A 14776-nucleotide genomic window follows, 5' to 3' on the forward strand; every position below is an offset into this window, starting at 1 on the left:
CTCGTAAGTTAGTCGTGTTCCCACAATATTTCACGGGAGCGAGGCAAATCTTGCAGACGGCGTTGTCCTTATCAAACTCGCTTTACTCCCTTTAAGTTGGGAGCCAAAGTCCTTCCAAATGTCAGCTTCGTACTGTGGAGGCGTTATTTTGTTATCCATGTTGTTTGGGATTTGAGTCAATCACGCTTTTTCCACTGTGACTGCCTCTACTACAGAAATGACGCTGCGTCGCACAGCAAAGTGGCTCTACGGCACCATCTACCGGAGTGGAGCTGCGGAAGTGGCACAATTTTCAAGGTTTTTAGCTGGTCAATATGCCCAGTAGTTAAGCTGTGACAATGTCTCCAGCAGTAGAAAAAACACGTCTACAAAAATGTGAAAAATACAATAGAAAAAATATTAATTCTAAATTATATATATAAAAAAAAAGATTTAAAATCACCATTAAAAAAAAAATCGCGATATATTGTGAAATCGATTTTTTTCCACACCCCTAGTCATTTCAATGTGTTTTTCCACTTTAAATGCTCATTATTATGCACCGTCACTTTTAAATAAATAAATATATACACAAAATTATTGTGTTGCTTTTGCATGTTTTTGTTTGTAAACTTAGCATAAATCGTGTAATGGCAAAAGATAGCGATGTTGAAGCATGCATCTTATATCTGAATTTTGCCCTGGGGTTCTTTCACTTATTTATATACACAGTTTGTGAATATTTATATTTGAACGCATGCATTCCTAGGTGCACAGAGTGTCACTGTATGCATGGGTTACATGAATATTTCAGTTCATTTTGTCCCGGAATGTAACAGAACGTGAACACAAGCTGCGTTAAAAATGTATGTCTCTATGTAATCCATTGTGGAATGTTAGGTGAGTGGTCAGAAACAACAAATCTAAGCTCGAGTTCACCCTGTGCCTTAACCTGCCACCTGTATATTGATCCAGCGACAAGGGAGAAAAGAATATCACGCAAGAGGGCCAAAAATAGAGGCGCGAGGCAGAGCTGCCCTATTCTTTTCGATCCACCCAGCCAATCAAACATCTGTTCACATCTCACCGACGTCACCGTGCCTCCTCAGCCTCCATTAGAACTGAAGCCTTGCATTTCAGGCTGCTCAACATCATCTTAATGCATCTGAAAGACCTACATTTTACACCAGGGTTGCCATGGCAACAATGTTCCTACTCCCTCACCGAGACAGATCAATAGACTATCCTCAACAGTGGGGGCAAGAATTGCTCAGGCACCGATTGTCCTCTAAGAAACCATTACCTTTTGTGGCTGAGTTAGCAACCAAAACCCAACGCAACAACCAAGGTCACCCTGGTATTGGAATTCTGAACAATTCTTAACTTCATAAACATGACAAGCACAGCTGTAGGACACAAGCTCTCAAAGAGTCTAAAAAGAATGATAATTAAAATATTTTTTTCTAAAAAATAAGCAACGCTCTGTTGGCAACTGATAAAGGAGCAGTGCTAAATAAGAAACACTTTGGAGATGAATAATTTGAACACAATACCTCGCCCAGAATGTGTGTATTCAAATGGAAGTGATTTGGGTAACCTTGATACTAATTAGACTAATTATAGTGAATAACTGGTAGTTTGTATTTGTTGGAAATCTTGGAAATGTTAAAACATAATAAAGCAAAATGTCTCAGTTCTCAATTTATCTAATATTAAGTTAAATATTCAGTTAAAATATGACTAGCAAGCATTGAAGAGCGCAGACTTCCGCCATGACATAGCAGTCCCCAACATTACATTTAGAATATTGATCCGGATCATCCTCAAAATCTAATCTAAAAAATTTTAGCAAAATCTGTTCATTTGTTTTTAAGTTAAACTGTTCACAGACAATTAAATAAATAAACGCCGACAAGAAGAAAACCTACTTAAAAAATCCACTGTCGTTGCATTTGATCAATTGTCCCTTTGGCTTTGAACCTAACCATCCAAATGTTGCACTTTGTTATAATGGTCTAGTTCAAACCTGAATGTTATTGTGCATTCTGATTGGACACTGGTTTCTAATTAAAAACTAAAGTTGTCCTTTTTCTTGTGAAACGGTAGCCGGGCAACCTGAAGTGTGCGTGTGTAGGTGTGCGTGGGTAGAAACTTCAGTTTGAGAAAACTAATGCACAATAAATTGTTGAGCATAATTGACAGCGGTGCACATAATTTTCCTTTTTTGCAGTGTTTAAGGTCTTGGAAATGAGTGTGGTATAAACCTTGCAGAATAGAGAAAGAGCGCCATGGGTTTACCTACTTTTAATGAACCAGACATTCATTATTTTACCTATTTATACCAAATACAATTTGTAATCTGAATTTAAATGACACTGTAAATTTTTAAATAAAATGAGATTTGTTTATTAAATACAGCGCCAACGTATTCCAAGTGAATTAGTAACACAATGCTGTACTCTTCTGAAAACGGATCAGACACGGCTGTTGATTGACACACAGGACCTGGCAGGGCGAGAGAAAAAAAAAAGTCACCCTGTGGGGCTGGATGAGGCGTAGGAACCCTTCTGTCAATCTCTAAACCCAGAAGATAAAGTTAAGTTGTCATCTCTTCACTTAATCAGCATTAGCAGGCTCCCTCGTCAAGAATAAAGCTCAAGGCATTAGCGGTCAAGACGGATGCCAAGAGAGTAAAAAACTACTGGCATTGTGGCATCAGTACATCACTGTTTGTATTCCGCTGGGATCTGTTATCATTATTTCTGCCAAGAATCACTTTTTAACCGTGTCACCACAGGCATGATTTCCCAGACTGAAATCAATACTGTGAATGTGAATCACAGAGTCAGAGTACCATCCAAAAACCATCCAATATTGCTGCGACCTATGGGCATAAAAAACCAGCATTTCTCGGTTTGTGATTTACATGACAGGTTTCGGTCTAATTTCACAGTACATGTCAAGCTCAGGGTTGAATGAAAACTGTTAAAGGTTATGAAAATCCTTGAGCGTTGTTGACATGTGCCCTTTTCTATCTCTAATTCTGCACCTTGTTGCAAAAGTCAGTGTCCAACACACAAGCCTTTGCTGCATAATGTAAACCTGCATGCCGTGGTTATCAGATACAGGAGAAATACTGTGTGAATATTCAAGAAATTACATGCTCCATCAGTGAGGCAGCCTGCTAGCACAAAAACACTCAATTTTTTCCATTATGAGGCTGCAGAGACATGGTCTCCTTACAGCGTTGGTGCAGGCTTTCATCATCTCCGCTGCTTAGTTCAGAAAAGCTTCATCTCATTTTTTTTTTTTTTTATTGATACCTTCCTGGCTGTCTCAGCAATTTTGTTCAAACTCGGGATTTTTGCAGCAGGCTTTGCAACAATTCTGATGGTGTTTATTAATTGAAGGATTTTCATTTTCTAAATCTGTTTTATCTGTCTCACACACAGGACCTGTGAACTCGTCAACGATGGAGCGGCTGCTTCTGTGTGTGCTGCTGTGTGCAGCTCTGGTTAAAGGGTACAGCTGCCCCGGTCGCTGCATCTGCCAGCATCTCTCCCCAACGCTCACACTGCTCTGCGCCAAGACCGGTTTGCTGTTTGTGCCCCCCACCATTGACCGCAAGACTGTTGAACTTCGTCTGACGGACAATTTCATCACAATCATTCGTAGGAAAGACTTTTTTAACATGACCAGTTTGGTCCACCTCACTTTGTCACGCAATACCATCAGCCAGATAACTCCCCATGCCTTTCTGGGCCTGCGATCACTTCGGGCACTTCACATGGATGGGAACCGTCTGAGTGAGATAAAAAGTGATCACTTCAAAGGTCTTGTCAACCTACGGCACCTCATCCTCGGAAACAACCAGATCCATCTTGTGGCGCCTACATCCTTTGATGAGTTTGTTTCCACCATTGAGGACTTGGATCTTTCCAATAACAACTTGCGCGGCCTTCCTTGGGATGCTATTGCCAGAATGACCAACATCAATACTCTCACTCTGGACCACAATCTAATTGACTACATTGAAGCAGGAACTTTTACCCTGCTTACAAAGCTAGTCCGCCTGGACATGACCTCTAACAGGCTGCAGAAGCTGCCACCAGACAGTCTTTTCCAGCATGCACAGGTGTTATCTGATACCAAAGGCTACAGCTCGTCAACTTTAGCAGTGAGTTTTGGAGGAAATCCTCTTCATTGTAACTGTGAACTGCTTTGGCTGCGAAGGTTGACCCGGGAGGATGACTTGGAGACTTGTGCCTCACCAGAGCATCTGATGGACAAATACTTCTGGTCTATTCAAGAGGAGGAGTTTATCTGTGAGCCTCCGCTTATCACCAAACACCTCTCCACTAAGCCCTTTGTCATGGAAGGGCAAGGTGTGACTCTTAAATGTAAAGCTGTTGGCGATCCGGATCCAGAAATTCACTGGAGGTCACCAGACGGCAAATTGGTACATAATAACTCGCGCACAATCCTGTATGATAATGGAACCCTTGATATTCTAATCACCACCTTAAAGGACAGCGGGGCCTTTAACTGTGTGGCATCCAATGCAGCCGGCATTGCCACCGCTGCTGTTGAGATCGACATGATCCCCTTACCCTTGTTCGTTAACAACACAGGCCACTTGCGAGAAGACCCCGGCCTGTCTGACATCACCACATCCTCCAAATCTGGGAATGACACCAAGGGCTACGACAAACAGGACAGGAGGGTGATGGTCACCGAGCTGACCTCATCCTCATCTGTGATCCGCTGGCCCTCGGAGCGCCACATTCCAGGCATCAGGATGTACCAGATTCAGTACAACAGTTCAGCGGACGATACTTTGGTGTACAGGTAAGCAATGAGTGGTGGGAGAAAAAAAGAAGTGAGACATCTGGAGTGACCATATGCTGAGTGACACAGCAGTACATTAGGATAAATTAACAGATCCCACAAGGTTAAGTTATTAAATATGTCCATTTAATAGGTAGAATCCCTGTGGAGAATAAACCGATGGACAAATTTTCCTTAACATTCTACAGCCAAGCACAGGAATGTGTTGATCTGCATTACATTGTTTTATATTGATCACCCAAATATTTTAAACTTTTTCATTTTTAAAAAACAATTAAATTGTCCAAGAATAAAAAAAGCATGCAAGTATAAACTAAGACCGATAAATATTTTCACACTCCTACTTTACATTTTCATGATTCCTGTACATGCAAGCACCTTAATAGAATGCTGTATCCAACGTAACATGTTCAAATTCATTAAATGATCATATCACAACAATTAAGACTAGCGCTGAGGTGAACTCATTTGTTTTGACACATAGCGTGATCAAATATAGTTTGGCAGACGTGCCGAGGATAATTACTATAAGGTCTATAAAACAATGTATCTGTTCTTTGACATTTGACTCCTTTAAAAGATCTTGGGAACAATGTTGGGGTTTGCTACATACAATTACTTAGTTGGCAGTGTTTAAGTTGCGTCAAGCTTTATTCTTGGTAAGATCAGTGAAGAGGAAGCTAATCGAATGTGTATTACACACATATTTGAGGGCACAATGGCAGCCTACAGTTGTTTTACAATCGAAATGAAAAAAGACATTTAGGGGCTTCACCACTTAAACAAATATTAAATTGAAATAATTCATTATGACCTTTGTATATCAACAAGAAACAAAAAGAAATATACGGTTTTTAAGCAGTAATCCTAAAAGGTAACTTCGGAGTACCTAACAAATGTATCAGAGGTGATAGGATGAGATGATGAGTTTAATTAAATATACAACAAAGGGGGGATTTGTATAATCACACAGCAAAGAGTAGAAGCACTGCACAGGGAGAAAATTATTTTTTTAAAAAGCAATATAATCAAGGGGATTTCATGCAAAAATACAGACATGTATGTAAATGATGCATTAATTATAAGTACTTTTTTTATTATAACCTTTTATGAGTAACTAACTGTCACATGTAAATAAAGGGTCAATCTCACAAGTCCCTGATAATGTTCAAAGTCTATCGAAAACATTGAGTTTTGTAAATATCCTCTAATGACTGAAAATATGTGCGATTGATTAGTTGTGCTGTTTGACAACTCTGTCTTCTCTGTTTCACTGCAAAGAGCAAACCACGTCTATAGGTGAGAGTTATTTTAATTGTGACAAGTTTAAGGAAAAAAATAAAAAAAAAGCTGATCAGAGTGCTAAAGAAATGTAGCTGTTGGTGTCAATTTGTCACCGCAGATGTGACATCTGTAAAAAAAAAAAAAAATAAAGAAAAAGAAAAAGAAACCATGTGATTTATAAAGCAGGAACACTCTGTCCACTGACACACCACAGATGTGTATCATCAATAAATAAAACATATTTTGTGCGTATCTTTGACATGTGGATATTGAAAACAACCATTACCTGCATTCTTCATTCAGTGCATTTGTAATGTGTACTGTTGCAATCCTATGTTCACAATGCAGCTCTTTCATTCAATTCTGATTGTTTTTTACAACTAGATTCATATTTTTTGTACTTGTAATTTCAACTTTATTGCATTATTGCATCTACATTTGGACGTCAGCGGTTCCCAGCCTGTTATAGTCTTGAGGCGGTTTGTAACACCTCGAGGAAGCCGTTTTTTAGTTTGGATGCGATATGTAATGGTATGTCAGCAGAAATATTTTTAGCTTTGCCTTTTATTGTGTGTTTTCACAAGCTTATGCCAGAATTTATTGTTGACAAAGTGGAACTAATTTTGCACTCTTTTTTTTCTAAGTGCAAAAATGACTTGGAAAACTATGAACATTATGTTGGAAATAAAACACACCCCTTACAATGAGCTTCATATTGCTAGGGATACTCCTACGCAATAGCCCTAATGTCTGATGTAAAATTGTTCTGACTCTTTGACTTAAATTATGTTAAATGGTGGATGGACTTGATTTATATAAGGCTTTAAATCTGCCAGCGAACATTCCTATTATTTAAAACTGTATCTTTATTTTATCCTGACGCCAGTGGGCCTCCACACACACTGCCAAAGTGACTCCCCAAATACATTTCTGGTGTTTTCACTAATCACTGATTAAAACAGGGATGGCAACAGCTAAATCTATTTTCAGCTGAAATGTGTGTGTGAAATGCAGGGGTGTGGGGTGATGTTATGACAATGAATAAGAGAAACAAAACACATAAACCTGAAATAAGGCCAAAATATCAAACAATCCAATAAAAATAGGCCCCATTATTTGAAGGGAATCTGCTTATCTTACATGATGGCAGTCATTAAATTTTTCGAAGAATCCTGCAATTTTCCTCAAAATATTCCACTAAATTTATGCAGATTCATTATAACTTGTTTGAAAAATCAAGGACATTTAAGTGAGCATCCTATGTGTCACTAATTGCTTGGACATTGTCGGTGCCTTACATTTCATTTATACGTGGATGTGCAAACTAGGACACAATAATGATGAAATTAGTCATTTCCCACTTATAATCTGCAGCACTTGGGATAAAACAGCTCTGAGTTTGGCCCCTAAACAAAAACGAGTTTGACAGTCCTGCTCTAAAGCAATTAAAATTGACCCAAAATGTATATAAACCTTTGAGTGTACCTGTCTATCAACAAGAGGTGTAAAGTTTCGCCAAAATTTCCCAGTGAGAAGAGTATTTGACTTTGGAAAGCGACGGCAATTGCGTTGCAAATGCAGACCACAATGAACAGTTGGTCCAGTGTATGGCAAATTTTTCCGCATGTTTCTTAACTTTAGATGACTGATCCAGCAACGCAACATATCTACGGGCACCATAATTAATCCGGTCATTGTTATCTCCTCATATTTTGTCCCGTTTCTTAGCTTTACGGTGACTTTGCGGTCATACCAGTCCTATTTGACATTAATACCCTTCTTGATTTCAAGCAGTGAAGACTTTTTTCTTTTGTTAGAAAAACCTCATTGTGATGATGAAAAACGATGCCGAAATCCAACTGTACTGCTATGAATTTGTAAAGTGAAATGCTACGAGTATTGTTTTTGGTCAAAATTGTTTCATATTTATCCACGCGCCATGCTACATTGTCCGCAAAAATGACGAAGGGAGAGAAGTTTCGAATTTTGATTACACCAATACAGATAAGTTACCTGACACCCCCCACCAAAAAAAAAGAAATAATATTTCCTCAACGGATTTACATGATTCAATGCCGTTGCCTGCTTCCTCCTGTCAAAAACAGCTAATCAGACCAGGACCATGTCAGTTCTCCATCCTCATTCTGCCGGTAAAAAATGGTGTTCCAGGTGTGAAGGAGACATGGGAGCAACAGCATTAACAGAGACGAGGAGGGGGCATGCAACCTTCCTTCACCAGCGGTGCAAGGAAGGAGAACTGACACGGCCAGGTCGAAGACTTTTGTTTTGAAAGTCAATTTTACAGTTTCCAGAAAGTGTGCTTTCTGCCTCCAGCGGGCTCAATGCGTACTCTACCGGCACATTTTCACAACCAAATCCGAGCTCTGAATGTGGAGTTACTGCGTGTCAACAGACAGCCGAAGAGTGGAGTCCACCCTATGATGTCACACTACGAAAAAAGCCAATTCCACAGGCTGACGGCATCCAATCAAAAGACGTGCATGTACTGTGTATGCTAGCAGGCTCAAGTGTTACACAGGTGCTACAGGCGTACAATAGCCAACTTGAAAGCTGATTGGTTAACGCCAGAGTTTCATTTTCATTAACTCTAAGCTACAGGTGCCCTCACTGTTGATTCTGAAGGCAGATTTTACCTTGGCAACACTTAATGGCTGAATATGATTGAATAAAAGCTCTAACATAAAGGCCAGCCCTGCAAATCCCAACATAAGGCTGGAAGCAGTGCAACCAAGAGGAAAACTATTAAACAAATAGTATAGCTATGAGGAATAAATGAATACATATTTGTGGAAAAATGTTTCAAAATTATATGTATAATCTGATGATGTTTAGGCCAACAGAGAAAGCCTTGCTGGCCCTGACGGCCCACCACTAGAATGAAGTAAAAACACTTCTTAAATACTGTATTAGAAATGTCACGTCGAACATCGCAGTCTAAATTTATATTATAAAGTTAGCATGATAACGTGACATTTCATGTACAGTAAGTTGGGGTAAAAGCACAAAACAGGATGTATTCTACCTCTTCTGTCAGCACCGTCTTTGCCACTCCAGGATTCACGATTTCCAATCCCACAATGCAACATGACAATTTGTTAACAACGACAATGTTTGTAAAGGAGTCAAATGTTAATTTCAAGCTTTGACATTTGGTGGAAATTCTCACATTTTCTGGAAGAAAAATTTAGTGATCTATGAGGCCTACACTGTGACTATATTTATGTTAAAAGAGGTGATAAGGATGGTCGCCAGTAGCTTTAATTGTTACAAAAAGTAGTTCTGAAGTGCTATACAACCAGTGGTAAATTAGATTTGTTAGTTTAGCTATTTCAATTATAGTCTAATTTTAGACACCCATCCATCCATTTTCTGACCCGCTTGTTGAAATTGGACTGGATTAGCAACCTTTGGCTAACACATGAACCAGCTTTTCCTGCAATGTAATACAAAAACAATTTAGCATTTGTTTTGCGGCAGTTTATGGAGTTTATAAGTAACTGTCATGAAAGTTTTTTTCCTTGTTTTTACCATTAGAGCTGAGCATTATTTTTGCCTTTTAGTGGTGCTCTTACTGACAAAGCCAAGTCCTTTGGGTAAAAGGAACAGCTTCCCAATTATAATTGTGCCGTTTCTGACCTGAAGACAAAAACATGTGTTTTTTCTCCCTATTTAATGTGTAATGCAGTCACTAACAAACTGTGACCTCAGGTATTCACACATCCAAACTGTCTCTGCATCATGCATCACATGTCCTGGAGCCTGCAGCTGTTGCAGCATATTCTTGTGAGAATGAGTGCTATATTCACCCTTTCAGCTAACCCATGCGGTGTTATTTTATAAATTGTAACTTATCACAGCTTTTATGATGCAAAATGTCATCAAATTAAATGACGTGAAACTTTGAAATGTTTCTTACAGGGACCAACAAATCTTTAACGCTCATGCTTTGATGTTCCTTTTCCCCTTATGTTGTGTGTGTGTGTGTGTGTGTGTGTGTGTGTGTTGAGGTTTAATACACTTTATGCAAATCTGTAGACGTGGGTGTTGTAATCCTCATCATTAATCCTCCTTTATCTCCAACACTGTGCTATGTTTTCTTTTCTTACACAGGATGATCCCGTCAACCAGCAAGAGCTTCCTGATCAATGATCTGGCAGCGGGACGAGAGTACGATCTGTGTGTGCTGGCGGTTTACGACGACGGCATCACGTCGTTAACGGCCACCCGCGTTGTCGGCTGCGTGCAGTTCCACACGGCCAACGAGGTCAGCCAGTGTCGCTTCATGCATAGCCAGTTTCTCGGAGGCACCATGATCATCATCATCGGAGGTATAATCGTCGCGTCGGTTCTGGTGTTCATCATCATCTTAATGATTCGCTATAAGACCTACAGCGGCCCAGTGAACAGTAAGATGAAGGTCAGCTCCAGCGTGCACTCCCCAGCCAACGGCAGCCAACAGCAACTACGGCGCTCCAGCTCTAAGCAACCGTCTGAGGATGAAGCATGTGAAGCACATGCTCCAAAGGAGTGCATGGCGCTGGTTTTGCGTGTTGAGAATGAGAAAAAAGATGATCCAACAACTGGCACCGCCGTCCTGGAGGTGGAGCTTTCGCCGCTGCCCGCAGACAGAATGAAGAGAAGAACCAGCCTGGACGCGCAAAGGTCTGGCCATCTATCCGAGGACACGCAGACAGACAGCAGCCTGACAGGCTCCACCATGTCCCTGTGTCTCCTCGGCCCCAACGCCGGCACCAAAGAGGCTCCCAGACTCAAAGACAAAAAGGGAGCCCTGGCCAACATGGGGCTGCTCCCCAACGAGCTAGCACGAACTAGGCACAGATTCTCCTTCGACGGCGGGGATTACTCTATATTTCAGAGTCATAGTTACCCACGCAGAGCGAGGACAAGGTGGCACAAATCCACCAACCAGCTCAACACAGATTCGTCACCGCCCGCCAACAGGAGAGTAACCTTTAGCAGCACTGAGTGGATGCTGGAGAGCACGGTGTGAGGAGAGCAGTGTAGCAAACAAATGGCACATCAACAAAAGACACACATTTATCTACATGCCATTTTAATGCACTTTCCTCACACACGGGAAACAATAAAACACAAGCACATTCACCTACACATGCGAATGCCCCATGGGTCGCCGGGGAATAAACACTCTTCATCCTGCCTACCCGTCATACTCTCAGTGAGGTTTGTTGACCATGTCCTTTCTTTATGCAGCGGTGCCTTATTCTCTAAAAATGTACGAATGGAGGATGCTGCTCAATGTAGTCATAAACCTTCCTGTCCGCCATTACCGCCCACCAGGATGACAGGAAAAATTATTTTAGTTTTTATCTTCTTTTTTTTTTTCAAACATGCCAAGAAGCGGGTGTGGCATTTTGATGTGACTCTTTTTATTTACGAAATGAAAAGATTTTTTAAAAAAGAAAAACCTTCATTCTAACTGTAAAGTGAAAAACCAGGTTTCATGTTTTCATTTTTTGGGAGAAAAAAAAAACTAAAAACTTTTGCACAGAAGACACGAGATACAAAGACATGTATCACTACCAGTCTATACAATAATGATGAGAATGATATATGAGAGTTTTACAAAAAAAAAAGCCGGTTTCTAAACGCTAGCATAGAGACGACGGACGCTGATTCCAGTCGTAGATTCCTCCTCGACAGTTGGACTGTATGATGTTAAATAGGTATTGTTCCAGATGTGACTGTATATTAATCAGTACTGTATCTGGCTGGTCTAGGTAAAAGACGACAAAACAAAGACATATATAAGTATATTAAAAAAAAAAAAAAAAAAACATTGGTGTATGTGTACTAACTATGTAAGTAAGTAAGTAAGTCATATGTCACATGACTTTTTACAAAGCATTTGGGTGTTGGCTGCAAGTTTTTACATTAAAAACCTGTGTCATCACACCTCCTATTCAGTATGTCAACGTTTGGACCATTTATCTCTTTCCACAGGGTATTAAACATTTTTGTGTGGGTCAAATCTATGAGTTTGTGTGTGTGTGCATGTGTGTGTCTATGTGTGAGAGAGAGATAGTGTGTGTGTGTGTGTAAGAGAGAGATAGTGTGTGTGTGTGTGTGTGTGTGTGTGTGTGTGTGTGTGTGTGTGTGTGTGTGTGTGTGTGTGTGTGTGTGTGTGTGTGTGTGTGTGTGTGTGTGTGAGCGAGAGAGAGAGAAAGAGAAAAAGAGTGTATAGGTGATAAATATTTAATGTCTGGGTGCTCTTTGGAAAAGGCTTCAGCTAAAGCTTCACAATGACCACTGAAAATGGAGGCGATGGATGTGTCACTGGACATGAGGCTCGAGTCAGACACTGCAGGATGGAATAAAGGTGCCATTAGCCATTGATGCCACCAGGGGTCGACAACGCGCACACCCTATTTTAATTAAGCACCTAAAGATTGAACACAATAGACTACAGCACCTTTAAATATTATATAAATAAATATGTATTCTGGCATTTATTCCTGTGTGAAGTTTGGAGAAAAATGATATGGCAGTTGTTGACAATATCAAATAATGACTTTTTTCAGATTTTTATGTAAATTTTGATATTTTTCAAAATGTTAAAATATTAGAATTGTGCTAATTGATGAGATAAAAATAAGTAAACGAAAAATGTCTAATTTCTTATCAACTCAGAAAAACATTTCCTATATATATATGTATTAAAAAAAGAATGATCTCATCAACTCAGAAAAACTGAAAAATATTTCCTAGAAAAACTGAAAACTGGGGCCAAATTTTTTTTATTTACTAACCCCCCCCCCCCCCCCCCCCCCCCCAAAAAAAAAAAAAAAAAAAAAAATGTTGTTCTTCAGTGAATGCAATAAGCTTCTGTAGAATCCAGCTTGCTTAAAGGCTATTTCTGTAAGAAAGCTTTGAAACTTTATCACCAGCCTTGGCTGAACAATTTCAACTACTTCCTCAGTAATATAACTGATATAATAACTAAAGAAATGTGGGGCGTGTAATTGGTGTGTGCAAAGAGAATGCTAACAGCCGAAGAGTGAAACAGTATATTCACCTTCCCATTTACATTTTCAAGGGAATATAATATAGTTGTAAGAAATACAATTAGTCAATCACTGTAGAAATGAAATCATTTTTTCTCATTCTTTTGTACTTTCCTGGCTATAACTTGGAAACATTAAAACTTCAACCTGTGCAGCTGCTCAATGACAATGCAGCTACCTCTAATGCCTTGGTTCCCAAAGTGGGGTACGCACATTTTCATCAGGGGTACGTGAATAAAAATAAAAAAAATTGGAAAATAGAATATAAACATAGCAGCAGTCAGGAGCCTCCATGCATTGGCACAAATTACATATTGGAGTATGTAGGACTACCCATGGTGACAGAGAAACAAATTGTCAAAACAGTGCAAATATGAGAGCTACATTGCTTTGCCCTAGCCAAATGTGCTATCAAGACTTTATTAACCTTTACCACCACGTACATGTGTGTAAGTGGATGTTCAGCTTTGACAAACATGAAAATGTGGAGAGTCAGACTCTCATATTCAGCCAAACATTGCAGTTATATGTGCATCCTCTCACGCTTCTCATTAAAGTTGCAGCTCAATAGTTATATTTAACAGTGTCAGGGTGATTTTTTTCCCACAGAAAATGCCAGTAGTCTAGTTAAAATCAAGTGATGAATTTAATTTTTTTTTATTATATATTATTCCACAACAGGACAGGTAAAATTCAGGGACACATTTCACTGTAGGGCTACATTGTATTTGACATTACATTATGATATTTAAGTGTGCAGGAATAATAGGGGCTACATGGCTTCAGGTTACATGTCTAAAAGGGTGCGAGACTGTGCAAAGTTTGGGAACCACTGTTCTAATCTAATGACACAAATGATCAATTGTGTACTGTTCCAATGGGAATACTTTGCATTACTTGCTAATGACAGTAGCTATTGGCCTGTAATGAGCTGCATTCGGACCTTCGTTTTTCAAGAAAATGCACTTTGTCTAGTCAAATTCCCAGATTAAAATAAAATGCAGACATTATCCAACATGCTAAGACAGTAGTCCTTCCTGCTTTTGTGTCTGTTTACAGGCTCTTTGAGCAGCTTTCCAAAGATGCCTTGAGTGCATAATGTGGTTTAAGATGTGGTGTGAAATGAAGCGCCTCCAAACGAGGCATGACAGCAAGAAAAGATAGGATGAGGGTGGATGAGGGATTTGTGTTTGCTGTTGCAGAGAAACTCTTCTCTTCTCCCTCTCATTACAGCAGCAGGCTCTCGCTGAGAGGACAGAGATAAACCAGGGAGCAGATAAGTGACACTTGGAGTTTTATCCTCTAGCACATCGTTGGCTACAGAGGAGTATTGGATGAGCCTACAATTGTTCATGATTCCCTACAATGTTTAATTGCATTTTAAATGTGGTGGTTTTACAGTAATCATGTATTTCAGTTTCCACGTAGTTGCCTTCGAAGACATACATATTTAACTCTAAGTAAAAAAAAGTACACAATACAGTTAAATTGTAGATTTTATCATATTTATTGCTTTTTAAAACATACTTTTATCCCTCTCACGTCGTGTGTGAAAGATGATAAAAGTTGTTTTTTGTTTGGTTTGTATTCAAGACACTTTG

The 14776-nt window shown here is 39.6% G+C and overlaps 1 protein-coding gene across 8 annotated transcripts in view; it reads left to right on the forward strand.

Moving 5' to 3' along the window:
* The window catches only part of lrfn1 (leucine rich repeat and fibronectin type III domain containing 1), a 173479-nt gene extending 161413 nt beyond the window's left edge, over nucleotides 1–12066 (forward strand). For all 8 annotated transcript variants that reach the window (XM_028464813.1, XM_028464819.1, XM_028464814.1 and 5 more), the window contains 2 exons: nucleotides 3432–4827; nucleotides 10243–12066. In XM_028464813.1, coding sequence (XP_028320614.1) covers nucleotides 3452–4827; nucleotides 10243–11143 — 2277 coding nt within the window. In that variant the 5' untranslated portion in view covers nucleotides 3432–3451 and the 3' untranslated portion in view covers nucleotides 11144–12066. The remainder of the gene's footprint in view (nucleotides 1–3431; nucleotides 4828–10242) is intronic.
* Nucleotides 12067–14776: the final 2710 nt, after the last annotated feature.

This window comes from Gouania willdenowi, chromosome 13 (assembly GCF_900634775.1).
Source record: "Gouania willdenowi chromosome 13, fGouWil2.1, whole genome shotgun sequence".
Lineage (NCBI taxonomy): Eukaryota > Metazoa > Chordata > Actinopteri > Blenniiformes > Gobiesocidae > Gouania > Gouania willdenowi.